This window comes from Haemaphysalis longicornis, unplaced genomic scaffold (assembly GCF_048455015.1).
Source record: "Haemaphysalis longicornis isolate Haplotype H1 unplaced genomic scaffold, Haemaphysalis longicornis Haplotype H1 scaffold_9, whole genome shotgun sequence".
NCBI classification, from domain to species: Eukaryota; Metazoa; Arthropoda; class Arachnida; order Ixodida; family Ixodidae; genus Haemaphysalis; species Haemaphysalis longicornis.
In genome coordinates this window covers 92,940,575-92,958,189 of record NW_027526460.1, presented here as the reverse complement: position 1 = coordinate 92,958,189, position 17,615 = coordinate 92,940,575, and the positions used below count along the sequence as shown (strand labels likewise).

At 42.1% G+C, this 17,615-nt stretch overlaps 1 protein-coding gene across 1 annotated transcript in view; it reads right to left on the bottom strand.

Annotated features, from left to right (window-relative positions):
* LOC144153308 (uncharacterized) overlaps positions 1-17,615 on the bottom strand; it is a 340,475-nt gene that overhangs the window by 33,043 nt on the left and 289,817 nt on the right. The window contains exons 117-127 of the mRNA XM_077684958.1: positions 17,107-17,248; positions 16,053-16,133; positions 13,881-14,003; positions 11,340-11,578; positions 10,138-10,238; positions 9,948-10,056; positions 9,328-9,456; positions 6,220-6,327; positions 4,444-4,573; positions 4,273-4,308; positions 1,291-1,422 (exon numbers count right to left, since the gene is read on the bottom strand). Coding sequence (XP_077541084.1) covers positions 1,291-1,422; positions 4,273-4,308; positions 4,444-4,573; positions 6,220-6,327; positions 9,328-9,456; positions 9,948-10,056; positions 10,138-10,238; positions 11,340-11,578; positions 13,881-14,003; positions 16,053-16,133; positions 17,107-17,248 — 1,330 coding nt within the window. The remainder of the gene's footprint in view (positions 1-1,290; positions 1,423-4,272; positions 4,309-4,443; positions 4,574-6,219; positions 6,328-9,327; positions 9,457-9,947; positions 10,057-10,137; positions 10,239-11,339; positions 11,579-13,880; positions 14,004-16,052; positions 16,134-17,106; positions 17,249-17,615) is intronic.

Genomic DNA, 17,615 nt, shown 5'->3' with positions numbered 1-17,615 from the left:
GCCCCAGCGAGAGGAAGAAGACGAGTTTGTGTAATTGGAGCAGGTCTGGAACGGTTTTCGCTGTGAGCAGTCTCGGCAGGGAAGACGCCAGTGCCATGCGGGACGACCAGTTCCGGACGCAGAACAATACGCTGGACGCTTCGCTTTGTGTCTGGTGGGGCGGAATCCTCAGTTCCAAGTTTGCCGGCGCCCTGTGGTCCTCGCATCTCCGGGGCCGCATCACTCCTGCCGACGAGGGCGACAACGGGACCACGCCACCAACGGGGAGGCGACGCCGCTGCGCCTAAAGTCCCCAGCCGCACCGCAAGTCCAACGTAGGACGTTTGGTTTCTTTTCCGTGCGTGTGTTCACAGTGTCGAGTGAACAATCCTTGCCGTATCACAAATCGGTTCTCCTGAAGTTTCCGTGTCCGTCCTGTTGGTTTCTATATTGTAACCATCTGCTTCTACCAGCGCCCCACTACATGTATCCAATCCTCTGAGAGAAACCTAACGTGGCCCACCCTATAGTTTATATCCTGAAACGTCACAGGTTCTGGGGTTATTAATTTTTTCTCGCTATTACGCTACACCCTTCGGGGATGCGTCGTAGCCGAATCCCTGCAAACGTTTGGTAAATATGTGTTCTGTTAGCTTCTCTCCCTCTACACGTCAATAAAAAGGGCGACCGCATGCGTGTGAAGTTTCCTTTTCGGATTGCGCAGATTTTACAACAAATGCAGCTAGTGATACATGTTTTGGCCGATTTAAAAACCACACTGGGTGTCATGTGCTTTTTGTTCCTTATTGTAATCGTGAAGACAGCTAAGGTGACAAAGCATCTGAATTGGTGAATCTGAATGCAAGTAACATTTCTAGCTCAACGCCTCATTTTGTAAATTAGCAGTTAAACTTTAGAAAAGCTTCACTTATATAGTTTTACGAACTCCCCCAAAGTAATACGCTAGAGTCATGTAAGCCAGAACGGCACGAAACTTTGAACCTGGCAGAAAAGGTCGTTTTACACAAGAGTGTCCTCTTACAAACCTGCAATGTGCAGGGCGAATAGTTTATTCCGCTTGTCATCTTTTGGGCACCAATTTTCTATATTTCCCATGGCAGCAAACTACAGGTCGTGACAGATTACTTAGAACCAGTGCTGTTACATGACAGCGCCCTTTTGAGCTTTAAGAAAAGTTTTCGAGGTGATATTTATTCTCAGCAGGAGCCTAACTGTAATTTAATAAATGTAGGGGAAAAAAGGAACATAACTTATGACATCAAACGTAAAGTAGCAAATCGAGTGGCTTACAATCTCGAGCACGGTAGGTGTTTTGGTCTTTGGTGGCTTCATATTTGACGCTCGCATACACTAGATGAGTGCATAACCTTTTCGGCAGACCCTTTATGACTCGTACTCTGTCCACAATGCACACCAGGAAACCTGCGTAGCAAAGCGACCACACGGGATTTTACGCGCTTCTGCTTCACTGAACAAGCTTCGCACCCACTCTTCAATAAACGCTCAATTGGCACATTTCACACTCAAACCCTCAGGCAGGGCTAGTATGAACACACCAGCAGGTGAAGTAAAGATGTCTTTGCCACAATAGTTTTTTTTTCTCACTTAATTCAACAAGGTACAGGTAACGCGTAAATTGAAACTATCCCCAACACGTGCTGGAAACGGCACACTGAAACACAGTTTAGGTCATGTGGAAATATAAAGTACGATTTTTGGCTTAGTTGTGTTGAGCAATCCAAAATGCCACTTAGATTAAAATCATACCAAGCGGTAAAACATGCCTTTTTACGCAGGACCACTGTTAAGTCTTCGCGAGTACAGCGTTCTCCAGATAGAGTGGAAAAATATCATCCGACGTGAGGTTAAGTCCGGAACAAATATAGTCAGGTTGGAGCTATCTCCAGTTGTAACTGCTTGCCATGCAGTGCTTTGACACTCAACTATTATAAGTGTATTACTACAAATATTTGAAGGCAAGTATTTCATTAAATGACCACATAAACGTTGCTCCATTGCTTTTGCAATTTTCGTAACCTATATTTCCTACGTGATGTCGTAGCCATTATTAAAATTTCAAAAGTCAAGCAAAGGTAATTTTTACCACCGCTTTTGCTCACAAATGACTCAAAAGTCAAGCAAAGGTAATTTTTACCACCGCTTTTGCTCACAAATGACTACATGGAATCTTACAAAGTGAGTCATTGAACTCGGAATACGTTTTTTTTAAATATCTGCGTTTAAATTACTTAAAGTGACTGCGAAGAGCTCCAAGAAAGTAGAGCAGTCGCTGTACCCTCATCCTCCCAATAAGAAAATTTACAGTTAAAAGAACTGTGTGGGTGTTCATACAATGTGCAATATCTGAATGCCTAGAACATGGAGAAACTTAAGGTTACTATAGCATTACGAATACACTCTACGAAAAATTTACCCTTTAGTGATAGCAAGTAGTTCCAGCATAGCCCAAAGCTAGCGCTTTGCTCGCATCATTATGTATTGTTACAGCAGGGCGCATGCGCGTTATGCACGCAAACGGGCTATTTGTCAGCGCATTACCTACCGCGGTGGTGTCATGCCAGTTAACTTGGCCATTCTTCTTTACTTTCCACTGCTATAGCAGCCTGCAAATTATGACTGATGAAGTGGGGATGACGTAGGCCGAGCTACATGTTAAAGGAGTTAACTCTCTATAAGCCCCAAGAATCACAACGGGTACCTACGATTAGTTCATGGTTTTTGATTTTTTGTACAGTGGCACTATATGCTGTGACAAAATGAACTACATAACGTGCCTCGTCGTTGCACCGCTGTTCTGCGCGGCTAAACTCACCAATATATCCCTCGAAAAGTGGGAGAAAAATGGTATTCAGGCGCTTCCATAAATTTGTCCTGCGGAAGGCGCCAAATGTGTTCCCCATGCAGTTGCTTTATGCGCATTTGGAGCAAGAGTAGGCAAGAAAAATGCGACCGTGCGGCCAGCGAGATGCATCGTCATGTGCTCATTGCCTGCTGCGGATCATCTGCTGTCTTCCGGCGGCAAAAAACAGTTAAACATTCGCTTCTAGAGATTTACACATTCTTGAAAGGAATAATTAGTTTTGCACACAATGCGCTGTACACCTTGGGACAGCAGCAAATTGAGTATTTCATGTCGAACATATGCTGAAATTGTCTAAGTGCCCCACAGCGCCAATTTTCCTAGGAACTTGCGCATGCGCAAAAACAATCACTGCTTACGATTACACCAGAGTCAAAAGCAATTAATAACTAACGAAAGTATAAAAATAAAGAATTATGCACACTTAAAAACACTACGTGAATTGTTCAGTTGAGTAAATAATAGGTTTTTAGGGCGTGCGTGCGCGCGATCAAAGTATGTACGGAGGGTCGATTTGCCGGCAGTTTTCTGAGGCAGAGTATCCTAACTGCCTTCATCAAAATGCTCTGGATATCACGACTTATATCACCTTACATTAAAAACTGAATTTAGCCATCTTTATTTTTTGCGAATTATGTTTACAATCTATTTAAAAGGCCTCGAAAACTCTTGGGAACAACCATGAAATAAAAAAAAACCTGGAAGGACTTAACGGCTACTTGATTTGGAATGGTTAACAAAGCTACTGGTCCCGACGGTTTTATTTATTTAGAGTTTGAAGCTCAGCACAGTACTAGCTGGAAATAAATTCAGAGACACTTAAGAGTCATTACGAGTGTTGCATGCGAATGCCTTGCTGGCAGTTTACTTTTGGTGAATGTGTGGGTTGTGCGTATACATCTCACTGATGCTAGGACCACTACTAAAAGTTTTGAAGGGTAAAATCATTTGTTCACGGGTGTGCAGCGTATCTCATTGATGAGTGTAGGGTTTTGCCAATTATATAGCTTGGAAGCACACGAATTGTCGGTCCATGCCAGGTTATTTTTCTAATGTCATCCCCGCTTTGTAAACTACAATCGTTAAAATGTCCTCGGTGGTCTAAGGGGCAAGTAGTTCATTTAACCCCAAAATTGGCATATCCTACACAAAACGGTCGACAATCTCAAAAAACATTTTTGCATAAGAAAAGTGCGGAAACTGTATTGGGAGCACTTGTCAAAGCAACATGTATGCCAATTTGTTACTTGACCTCTGAAGCAAAAACATCGCGGGAATGACGGGACTAAAGGTGGAAAACACACAAGGCGAGCGGTGGTTCTGGACAGTAACAACATGCCGAATACTCTATAAGTACTTCCTACAATGTCCCACAGTTCACGGTTACTTACGTGCGCTCGGAATAAATGGACGTCTTGTGATGGTTCCTGCGGCGAAGAGAAAAAAAAATGAGGCGTATTGTACGCCGCTAAAGAAGGTACAAAAGTGTCCAAACTTGAAATCACGTAAGCTGCGTTTGTTGAAAGCGAACTGCTAACGTCGTTCTGCAGCACACAGCTTACCATTCGCAAAGTGGCCAGCGATCTCATGCATCCTAGGGGCAGGGGAAGCGCACTTTCCGCTCCAGTCCTCCCGTTCCACCTCAGTGACCAGCAGGCATATATTGGGGTTGATTTGCGTTATTTCTGTAAGCTGGAAATTGGAAAAGAAAGCAAAAAGAGCTACGCTTTGTCCTGGATGTGTAAGCTTTGAAAAAGCCCGAACACAGTTACTAGGGAGAATGATGTTGACATGAGGCAGGTTTTTCGCCATAGTCCTAGCCGCCGTTATACCGAAACCATGATGTGAATGAGCCGAAGTGCTGTTAGCCATATAAAAAGTAGTGCTGAACAAGTTTTTCTGTGTAGTTATATGAATTCGGCTTATCGATATTGCTCCTCCAAATTGTTAGTACAGTGATAAAATGCGCTTATCTGATTTGGGCGTGTTTTTATGAGAACTAAGCGGGAGAGACCCGCACCGCAAAACGAGAGATTGGGTCGTTCTGTGATCTACATCTCTTGCTTGATTAATTCATTAATTCAATGACTCCTTGCTTGTTAGTGCTAATTTCCTTCCTGCACAGCGCGGCTTGTGGCGTTTCACCAAAGGATTTATGTTTAATTATAGTGCTCCAACAATCGACGTGACAAAACAACTTTTTTTGTTACAGATGCTAACTGTCCTTGTCTATATCTCCCTTTGTGCTTTGCTTTCGCCAGCATTTTAATGTTCGTTTAGTCACCTTTACCACCTTGAAATTTACAGTCTCTGTAACCATTAAACCCTAGGGCTTCGGAAAGGTGAAAATGTTGCACAAATAAATTTGTATTGTTACAATCACGTTACAGCGCAAAGTGCTGCATTCTTTCTATTTCCTTTCCACAGACCACGTATACCCGATCATTATGTGTATACTTCACTACAAAGCTCTCTGTTCACAAACGGAAACGTTGAAACTTAAACGCTGCCCCACCTGATTAGCCACAAGGTTAGTACCAGTCGGTATACACACAATTATGTTAGGGCGAAAAACCAGCGAATGGTGATTACATTTATTTATTTATTGTTTGTTTGTTTATACAGTGATTTATTTATTTATTTATTTATTTATTTATTTATTTATTTATTTATTTATTTATTTATTTATTTATTTATTTATTTATTTATTTATTTATTTATTTATTTATTTATTTATTTATTTATTTATTTATTTATTTATTTATTTATTTGAATACTTTGCACGCCCTAATGATATACAGAAAGCAGTGGAGGTTATACAACAAAAAGCAATCGAAATGTTACAATTGTTGCAAGCTGAAGAGTTCGAAGTTTGCAGGGTCGGTGAGGGATACGATGGCAGCCGAAAGAAACATACTTTATTAAAGAATGAAACGTTTCCTGAAACGTTCTTGGTCTTGCTAAAAAAAACCACAGCCACACGCTTGAATGCAGGGTATGTTTGCTTAGAATCCTTTTGAGTGTGATAGCAGGGGGATGGTTTGATAGTTCATACGACAAGCTGCAGGTAGCACTGTGGAGGTTACATTGCTGTCAATAGAGCGCCCACTGAGGGGCACCTAATTCACCGTGAAGGGGGGTTTAAAAGGACCTTTCAGTCTCCCCTCTCGGCAGGTCGAACCGCAAAGCCCCTGCGCCTATTGTCGCTTTCCTTCGAGGAGGCTATACAGACAACAATGTAGCCTCCGAAGTGATGCATGCAGCTTGTGGTATGAAATATAGTTTAGCGACAGCGTGACAGTTACCCTTAAGCTTACTGGTAACAAGTTTTTCCTCACCTTTTCTGCTATAGTGGTCTTATCTTCATAGACATACATGACATCATCATCTTTGAAGAACGCTGAACCCGCTGTGTATTGTTGTCCTCCGTGGCCCTTGTGACATATCTAAGAATTCGAAGGGAAACGGTAGCTGCACTGAATTTTCAGGAACCTTGTAGCGCTAAGTCACGGCGCACACGTGAAATTACTCACATTGTTTGAATTACAAACCTAGTGGATATACAGACAGGAATTATTTTTGTGCCAGCGACGCAGACATTCATATTAAACCAGACATTAAGAATAAGGGCTCAGACATTAAGATAAATCTGCTAGTTACGAAGCAAGATTGTGAAACTAATGAGTAATATTAGCGGGGAAATGGACTCGAAAAAATACTTTTTGCGAAAATTGTCAAAAAATCGAAATATGCATTTGTAACGTCTCCTCAAAAAACCGAAGACTAAACAAAAAAATGTCCCCGAAAGAACCTTGAGAATACAAATAAAAAATACCGCAAACGGATAAACTCTGTAATGCACCTGACATCTTTGGGAAAAAACATAAGCAAATTATAGGCACTTCATCGCTATACTGGTATAAATTTACATCAGTGGCGAAAGAATTAAATAAAAACATTAAAAGAGTAAAATATTCCAACGTCTATACTCATTGACATATTTGGTTTTAAAAACACACACTCTAGACAAGTGGCAGAACAAGCAAATGTACCAGGCAATCCTCAAAGTTTCTGCAAATGTTTTGTAATTACGTCTTTAAACGTCGTTAGCCTGCTGTAATATAGGAGAAAAGAAATGACGATGTCGTGCCTAAATGATCTACGACTACGCAACTACTGTTGAGAAAGCCCCATTAAAGCTGCGACGATTATTACAAGAAATTAAGTACCAACACGCATTTTTGCCGCAAGGGCTTCTGAGGGTAAAAAGATTACGAGGTAGATAAAAACCTTAATGCACGGGCCTAAACCTCCCTTAGTCAGGAACTTGAACATGTTCGCAATGAGCAATGAACATAACATAACCCGTGAAATGCGCCAGTAACCTTAAAACATAACATTTCCCTCGGAAAGTATAAAGCGGGCTCAGGGTGTCACGTTGTATCGCACAAATTTTTAAAATCCAGTGTTGCTGAGGTATGCAAAAGAGAACAAGACACACAGGTTCCTAAGCACCACCTTGCCAAGCAGGGACATTGCCACACTATTTTTTATAACTGATTCCTTAGCGAGAGCAATGTTGGGTTCAATGCTATTTGGGTATTTGGTACCGGAGAAATTACAGAAAATGCCCTTCAGACGGGGTAGCAAGCAGAGCATTCGATTAGGACACATAGGACTGAAAGCCATCCTGCGTACCCTTCGCATCGCTCTGGCGTGCTATTTGAAAGAGTCGAATGCATTGCGTGTGTGGGTTGCCCATATACTATGATATACTATGTGCTTATGAATGTTTCTGGTGCTCCACTTAGTTTTCCGTTTAAGTATATACCTCTCTGCGGTTTTTTAATGCGCCGTTTGTTCTTGGCGTCCCAGTCTTGATCCGAAGTTTCACAAATTTTCCCTCAATTTATGTCACATAGGACTCTACATTTGGAACTTTCAAAGACCTCAGGTATTTCACAAGTATTTTAGAGCCTAAAACAAAAAGATAACATTTCTAAGAATACCACAGCACCTGGAATACGTTGTGCACTGTGGACTTACCTGCTCTCCTAGCAGTCCCTAAATCTTGATAAAAAAAAGACCATACGTGAAAGCCGCACGCTTGGACTTTGCAAATCTTTAAAGAGAACCAAAATGAGCTGCCAACTTCATCACGGTGCTAAACACTGAGAAATCACCACGCTGAAAACGCACGTCAGGCACGAAACGATGGGCACCTTTCGTAAACGTTACATGGGATGTCGCAAAATATTTTCACTTCCTGGTGCTGAGGCAACCTAAAGGTAGAAAAACCACTGCCATAAAAGCAGCAACTCCATTGCTTATAGAAAAACGTGCTACTATACCCGCAGTATTGATTCTGTGGGAGCGACAGTATCATGTCGAAGCGCTGATGGTACGGTCGCTGTTATATCCATTATTCTTTAGCCTATGTAAACATCCATTGAAATGAAAAAATGAGGCTCAATATCCACTGTGTGTCCTTAGTTCCCACGATTGTGTATTCAGTTGGATATCCCGACTGGATTTAAAGTACTGTAGCTTTGTATTGACAAAAGACATCGTTTGCAGCTGCTTTCTCTTTGTCACTCTGCGGATGAAGGCGCCTTTACACGCCAGAAGCTGCCACACTACGACCTATTGGTTACATGTACCTTATAGTGGATCACCATTCGGCTGCTTTTTGTAACGTTTTCCTCAACTCTACTCCACTGCTTTGACCTGGTTTGGTTTTGCTCTGGCAAACGTTTCTAGCGTATTCATAAATGAAAAAATATTCATCGAACTTTTTAGCAATATGAATGCGAAAAGCTAGTTGCACTTTCTGCTGATGTGCTCTTGAACTTTCTGGTAAATGTTGCGGCCCCGCTTGACACCACTACACCAGATGCCGGGACTGCATCCTTTAAAGCTCGTTCAGCTCTCACCAGCCCCAGGAGCCACACTGTCGTATCTATAGATTCCCCATCTGAAAGCGTCTCCTATTTCACGAGCGGCAGCGAGCAAAACTGCTTTGGCGGTGGTGACTTCCTTCCCCAGTGCGCTGTGTGGTACTCTTTCCAAAAGCCCTCTTCTGACACTCCTCGCGCACTTCGGTTTCCCTTTACTGGTGGCTCTCAATCTGGCGCTCTAGTTTTTTGTCGACTCTGGGTACTGAAACGATTTTGTACCCCCCTGCTTTCCACGAAACATATTTAAACCTGACATGTTAAAATCCGACGTCAAAGAAACAAGCAACTACCATGGCCCTGGTTTCTTTCACCTTCTACAACGGCCTTTTTGCACTAGCAGAGAACATTGCCTGTATTGTCTGCCACGGGCGAAAAACCAACGATCTGTCGTTACTCTAACCAGAAACACAACACGATATTTTGCCCTGTTTTCTTCCCCCGGGTCATTCATTGAGCTTTGAGCAAAACTACTGAAGGAAAGGTGCTTACATCACCGTAATTCTTCCAGGTTTCGCTTGCGCAGTCTTGGCCAAAATCGGACTTCCCGTCTGCCAGACTGTAACTGCGAACAGCCATGTTTAGCGTGATGCAAGGTGCATACTCCTCCCCCATCGGCTCCTGGAGAAAGAAAGAATTTATAGAATGTGTAATTACATCAAAATGAGATGTCACCTGGGTAAAACCAGGCTCATCTTTGTATAGATCAATAGGAAGGGCTTAAACACATAGCCACAAAGCCCGAAAATATGTATTGAGCTGTGTAATTTTTCATGAGGCAAGCACGTCAACATGAGCGCTCTCCAACTGTATGTAAACATAAAAAACACCTTTTCTATTGCTGTTTTGTAATCAGGAGATTAGGTAGCGGTTGACAGTAGGTTTAAACAGACGGCCTAAATGCAGCGGAGAAGAAATTCCTTCTAAGAGAGCAGAAGGAACATGGTTTGTGTAAATTTTCTATTTTTTAAATGTTTTACTAGCTGCATAGAATGGTTAGCATATTTCACGAACCCACAGTAAATTGTCAGTTTAAGCACGTGAACGAGACACCTGCCTAAATCCCAATCGCTAAACACTATTACTCATGTGGGTAGTTAAAGTTTACTTACAAAGAATTTCCTGTCCAATTTGTTCACTTCTTGGTACATTGTAGGAGATATTTTGCAGTTAGGCGACGGGGTGTACGGATTGGTGAAGAGAATCAACTGGTCACATGTTCTGAAACGAAGCAACGAATACACAAATTGTGGTCACATAAAATATCTCAGCGATCATCAGAAAATTCTGAAAAATACCAACCGTTTCAGCTTGTTGAAAGGGGTAAGGCTACTGCTGTAGCCCACCGTTTGTACTGCCAAGAAGTACAACTGATGTTTGGCATGAAGCGTGTCTTGAAGTTTCTGGAGGATAAGTTCGAAAAAGTGTTTTTAATCATTTTATCGGTTATCTTGCATTCGGCGGCCTTAGAAGGTGCTTTTTTAGAAATTACCATGCAGTCAACCTAAAATGTCTCTTCAGCCAAGCGCGAGATGTAGCTCGCACCGAAAGAGCCTTTGTCAGTATGATGACAACATGCGTGGGTGTATTACTTTTTCCGTCAAATTATTAAACTCTACAGCGTGACAACTTTTTCTGGTGCATTTAGTCGACCAGCGTAGTGAGTCGTTAATCTTAAAAAAAAGTAGAGTTGAGGGCAGGTCTTGAGGAGGGCCTTGTGACACATAGTGCGTGGCGGTAGGAAACAATTTTTCGTATCAAATACGAAGCTTTTTACCGGTAGAAAAAAAATGGTCCAGTTGTCCCGTAAAAATCGGGTTTCTCGATATTGCAGCATACACATCACTTTAAAATTAGTAGCAATTAAAACTATCATATGTGCATTTATTAAGTCCTTTCCATACAATGTCCACCATTAGCTGAAATTGAGTGTGATTTGCCGTTACTTCAGAGATGTCATTTATAGGGCAATTTGGTGCTTTTTACGCCTGCTTGTTAACGATACGTGCTAACTTCTTCTAATCACTTAAACATACCCCTGCTGTAACGTTAAGACTAAACCAATTACTGCGAAATAGGCCTGGCCACAGTTCCCATGAATAAAACCCTCCGTACCTATGGCGTAGTATTTTTCCTTGTCTTTTTCGTGCAATCAATCCTGGGCCCAGATATAACAACATAAAGAAGCTGGGCTCAATTGTCTAACCTAAATTAATTTCTTGCATCAGTAGGATTGATTAGGAACTGACACCTCGGTAACACTATATCCTAATATTTTTGGTATAATAGTGGTATGTGGAGCAGAATTGATTTCTGCGGAGGCGCTATTCTGATTCAAGCTGTCCTTTTGCAGTTCACAATATGCACACAGCACTTTAGTGGCACTGGAATGTGTATATCCCCCAGTGTTGCACAGGGAGCCTTCCAACAACCCTATTTATCGCTCAAAGCTAAACAAATAAGCAAAGATAAGTATCGCACTCTAACTTGTGTAGGGCACTCACCAGCGAAGCTTCATAGACGCTGTCCAAATCATTTAAAGCTGTAGTAATTATCATTGCCCCACGAAGTATGGTTGTGCGTTGCGGCCGATTACCACTTATACTGTTTGATAAGCGGTCCATGAGATCCCCCAGGAATGTCTCATACAGCCTTGGCCACAAGTGCGAGTGGATAGGTTCAGTAGCGATAATGAGCCCAGTGGTGCCAGGATGGACCGAGATGAACTGGTACAAGCCGTCGGCTAGAGAGAAGGGAAACCACACGTTGCGTTACATAATTCAATGAACTGGACATTCTAAATCCTGTGTAAAAGCAATGCTAAAGAATTCCCAAAGCTTCCACCAAAAACTCCGTCCATATCATTTGCAATCGAGATAACCAGTGAGTACGAGAACTACCATAAGCAACGCAACTTTCTCGTTTCGAAGTCAACTAACAGACTCTGGAAGACCTTTTAGGCGCCAATCATTTCACAGAACCTGAAGGCCCTCGCAGGTTTGATTTCATGCTATACTTATACTTGCTATAACTGGCGCTAAAAGTATGTGGCGTTTTTGAATTTCCCTACTTTTAGGCAAAGTGACTTCGCCTCATTGCCCCTGTAAGCACAGCGCAAAAATTAGAACATCCAAAGCTTCGACACATTGCGTTATATATTTTAATTATTGGACAAACAGATGAAGTATTGTTTTAACACAGCTGTGGCGCACCTTGAAACAATGCGATGTTTTTCTAGATGGCCATACGATGGCCCCCTTTTTGTGCGCTCCAGATCCAACGAAATAGAGGCTAACGGCCTGTAATAATGTTTTTATGTCCGAAACATGCACTTAAGCAGAAGGCATACAGTTAACCACCATGCGAACGTATAGGACGACTAATTGTCGTTAACCAAGGCTTTATCCGCCAATAGCTATGCCATGTTGCATTATGATTAGTTGTGATAGTTTCCTTTACCCGCCGCGCTGGCTCGGTAGCTACCGTACTGCAGAGCCGAAGGACGCCATTTTGATCCTGATGCACATGAAAAAAATACCCGTGTGTCCAGGCTTACGTCTACGGGCCGTAAAGCTGGACACACCTACCAGTCTCGTTTTCGCCCGCCTCATAGCCCTGGTGGGGCTTCGGTGCTTGCGTACTAAATATTTCAGGCTTTCAATACTTCAATTTGCGTTCGCTGAGTTAGGTTAGAACACGTACTTTTAACACAAGGTTGGTGCTATGAGAGAAGAAGGTAATATAACAAACAGAAATTTTTTTAGTAGTGTTGTTATGATGCTTTGGAGGAATTTTTTTAATTTCTTACTATTAAATTTTCTTGCAGTAAGATACCATTGAGATTTTTTAGTTTACTCTGAGCATTCATTGCGCGTTCGTTGCTGGACTTGGCAAAGTCAGCCACCCGTTTTAACTTCTTAAATCTAATACTAATCAGTAACACTTCATTTTTGCCATGAATAGGGCTCGCAGTCGCCATTAAGTGTATCATTAAGTCGTCAAGTGTATCAGTGTATCGTCAAGTGTATCGCTAAGTGTACCAAGTAGATTCTTGCGGCAATTCCTCGAGAGTCACGTACGTTTGTTACATAATAAAATACTGGGGGAGGGAAAGGGAAAGAGGTATAGCATTCCGGTATTCCAGGTACGATTGTTACTCCTAGAAACATTAGGACTTTTTAAACATTTTCTGCCAAGTGAACCTCCCGAAACAAATCAGCGTACCTCCTCTGTAATCATGCTGTTTTTTTTATATAAACTGTGCTTGTTTACGTAGGCGCCTCGACGGAATAGGTGGCAAAAAGAGCAGAAGAAAGTATTGCGCTCGCTTAGTGAAAACGTCAATAGATGACCACGGGTCAGGGCTGCAGCATTTATGTTTTTACAAATGAGCGACCGAAGGCCAGAAAAAAACACAATGACAAGCGTCAAGGCACTTTACAACAAAACAATGAAATATACACAACGACAAAAAATTACGGGGTCACGGCACTGCTGCTTTTGGGGATGCCACTTTTGTTACTGCAAGTCGGGCACAGTCCCGCGACCCGTGGAGGTGTCATACCCTACTCCTACCAACACGGGCACCAGTCTCATAAACACTAGTGGCATAATTTATGTGCGCAATGGCCGACCTAACGCAGTCAGCAGGCATGATCGGGCAAGGATATTCCAGACGATTGTTTGGACTGATACCGCGAGACACCTTGACCTCACGATATCAAAGCAACTTATATGGTAGTGGTGGCCAACAAAAAATGTACTTGGAAACACTGTCGTTACCATGAACTCTGCACACAAAATGGCGACAGCAGGGCCGGCAACGGCTATATAAAGAGCAGTTTCAGACAAAATAGCGGATTTATAGAGTAACATGCCTTTTGAGCTCAAACACTTAAAAAATGATCTTCAAAGATCAACAACACGGTTTGTTCTGCGCCCGAGACCATGAACTGCTGGCTCACTAAGATGTAGCTTTTGCGCCGCCACTGCCCAGAATTATAATGGTGATATTCAATGTTGTAAAAGTCGATACTCGTACTCACAATCATCGATGTAAAACCGGTCGTTCGCTGGATCATGAACAATGCCCATGTAGGCGAGGTACGGACAGAGTGCCGTTACTAAGCTGACGTTGGCGAGGGGGCGCGAATAAAGGCAGATGATACCTGCATTACGATAAAAGACATCAGTGAAAAATACATTAAATTTATGTACTTTATTCGCGCCTACTTCTCTCATTGAAAAAGGGCCTAATGATTTAATTGGCCGCTGTATATGGAAGTGACAAAAAAATTTATGCCAACACGTAAGCCCCTAGAACTTGGCCATGCATAAAACTAAAGTGCTAGACACATGGACGACTGGCGCACGCGATTCGCATGCGACTGATCCGCCAAAACCGGTCCTAACAATTAGTCATAGCGATCAGTTGCATGCGAAGGTTTATTCTGAAATATTATTCAAAAGCTTGGAAATAACGCACTGAAACCACTTCGCTAAAATTGAAACCTGCATTTGTAACCGCGTTTGCCAAATTTTCTTTCGCTGGCTTAGTGCATTCAAACGTAATAGAAAATTTGCGCTCTTAACGCATTTAAAGGCAGTTCCTCATTCACTACTGAAAGCTATGAGAAAAACAAGTTCCTTATACGCCATTTTGAGCTCTTTTTGAATCTTTGGTAACAAAATAAAGTTCTGGTGCATATTATGTTGTTTACGCTGATTCGTTCGTTTGTTTACGAATCCGCAAATGTTACTGCTTTGATAGGCAAAATGGGACAATTGAGACTATTTTGCGCAAGAAAGGAAGCTATCGCATCATACTCTGTCTTCCTTCTTGAGTTCGAAGTGAACTGATTGCATGTGTGCAAATGTCATAATTAACTAGTTCCCCATGCAGTTGTATACGATTTCGAACTCCTGCCTGCTGTTAACACAGGGGCTCCTCCCGGAGGAGTGTGGTTGTGGGAAACAGCGAGAACTCGTGTTTTATTCGAACTATCCCGAAACAAATTATAGCAAGGGGTTGGCTGAAAGGAATACTCTCACGAGAATTGATATGCGGTAAGTGTAAAGGATACCCACCTGACCCAGATTTATATTAAAAATCAAGGTCGCCTACGGGAGGTGCCTGGTTGCAGAAATTCCTAACAGATATCAACCGCTATGCTACGTGGGAAAATCGAACAGAATTCCACATCCATAGGGGTGTAATTTCAAAAATAGCGCTCACCTCTTTATGCGCTTGTTGAGACAAAATCCTTTATTGGTTTTCGGAAAATTCTATGGGCAGCATCAGCATTTATAAGCAAAACCAAATGAAATGTCCAGGGATGAACAGTTGAGAAATGCGTAAAAACAGGTAATTTTCCCTATTTAATTGCTTGTATGCAAAAATCTTGCTGTAATTTCAAAAACTTTTCGCCCTTTAGCGGGGTCACACTGCGAAACTCTTCAAAATTGTTTCGTGCATTTGCAAGAGCAACATTAGAAAAAACGAATTGCACGTACGAAGCAGTGTTTTAAAAAACTCTATGTTTCTCCAAAATGCAGATTCGTGACATTAGTATTCGCTAGGACAAAATCGTAAAACTATTTTTTTCCAGAATCTTAAGGCGCAAGAATATTAAGAATCGTAAGAATCACGTCGATATCTGAAGCAGTGAGCGAGATAGCCACAAATTAGGAGTATATTCTTCCGTCTTTTCTCTGTGAGGGGAATAATTTTTAAAACTCCCGCCTTGGTGAGCCCCTACGCAATAAGAAAGTTACTCCGAAAGTGTCAAGCCTCTATGGCCAGCCGTTTCGGCTCAGAAATCAGGAGTCTCAGCACCGGTCCAGCATAACAGCAATCTAAAAACCGCCAAGCAGTGCCGTGTTCCACTTCCTTGAGGATAAGGTCACCAAGTTGCCTAAAAAAGCGGCTTTACAACTCCAGTACCAAACTTTACCTAACGCAATTAGACAAAACGTAAATGATTGCGGCATAAACGACTGGCTTCTCTCCAATAAATATCATTTGCATTCTAAAGTACTTCTACAGGCTGTTGACTATATTCGCCGTTTTATTTTCTAGGTATTTTTCTTTACATTTGTAATGCACGCTTTTACGGCCTGCGCTGGCACGCTGCCTCATCGCGAGTTTATATGCTAAATGCGTGCTCGGCAATTGACACCCGCTTTGCCTACACAGGCATGCCGTGCAGTAAACATACCATAGTCTCTACGTGCACCTTTCGGCAGTGGGGTAACCGAAGTCGAAGGAGCTGTCGGTGGCGTTGTTGTTGGGCTTTCATCTGAAATAAAACAACACCACAAAACTGGCTGAAACAATTCCCACGCGTTTGATTTTTTTGTCAGTAATTCTTCATTGTTATTGTCTTGGAAACATACATTTTTAAGAGTTCAGGGATTTTATTGTAATTCAGTTTCTAACTTATATGTGTTATCAAGTGCCTCTAGGAAGATGACATGCTGCTCGCAGGCTAGAATAACCTAGTGTTTGAAAAGTAACCTGGCATGAGAGCAAGGGGTGGCAATCTACAACTGTCCCCAGAAACCAAGCTTGCTAAAATTATTTCAAAGAAACTTCGTAAGTGAATAGAAATTGTATACAAAGTTACGAAATGCCTAACAGTAAAATGTTTAAAGAAGTAAAAAACTCGCGAATTATACAAGAACTATTATTAGGGTTGACATTGCCTGAGAATAAAAACCTATAAAGAGCCATGAAGAGAAAATGCATCTTTGTTTAATTTGAAAGAACTAGGATTCAGTATCTCACTCAGCTCCATTACAGCCACAAAAGATGTTTTTTAACGAAAAAAAGCAAGAAGTGTTTAAAAACTTTCAAATTTTGCGCCACAGTGATGTGATATGAGCAAGAATGACGTCATACGGGCCAACAATAAAACAATTTTCAGTGCGTTAACTGCACGTTAGCATTCAAGTGATGCGGTCAAATGGAACTAGAGGCCCCATTACATACTTCCAGTCATGTGTCATCGCGACAGGTCAGTTAGGCGGCCGCCAATCGCACAAACAAGGTTCCGTGAAGTCCTAGAAAGTTGCGGGAAATTGGCTAGGGGGTCGCGACTGCTTCACACGTTTGTTTCCATATCTCCGTTATTTGTTGGAAGATTGCTATGATATTGGTATCATTGTTATCGGGACTAAGCAGTCTTTCTAATAAACCCAACTTGTATTTTGTCTTCATGGCTGCTTTAAGCACTAAATGGCCTAAGCGTCGGGTGCAATGAAGCTGCAGACCATATGTGTTTAGCCGGGTGGCTATTGCTTTAAGCCTTGCAACGGCCTGTCTTGCAGTACAAATATCGCAGGTCCAGTCTTCATATTCCACGTAGAAGGCAGCAATGCACCCCTGTGGAATCTTGTGGTGAAACTTGTTCGCCTGCATTTAAAACAAAAACCAAATCAACACCCCTTTCTTAAGATGGTTTCTTAGGTATAAGATGGTTAAAGCACGAAGCGTTCTCCCACGCAACCTCAGTCAAAATAGAAGTCCCAAACCGAAACTGCGTCGACCGTTTCAAGACGGCGCAATCTGATAGGCGTTGGCTCAGTAACGCGAGGGACCTAGGCTCGATTCCTATCACGGGAAGCGTTTTTTGATTGAGACGCTTCGTGTTTCAGAATTACCATTATTGTGTGCCCTTTTCTGGAACCCCCCTGTGCAAAGTTGGCTTTCCTGGAGTGAGCCCTAATTTTAGGACCTATGTCGCAAGTGAGGAATAAACAGCTTCAAAAAAAAAAAAAAC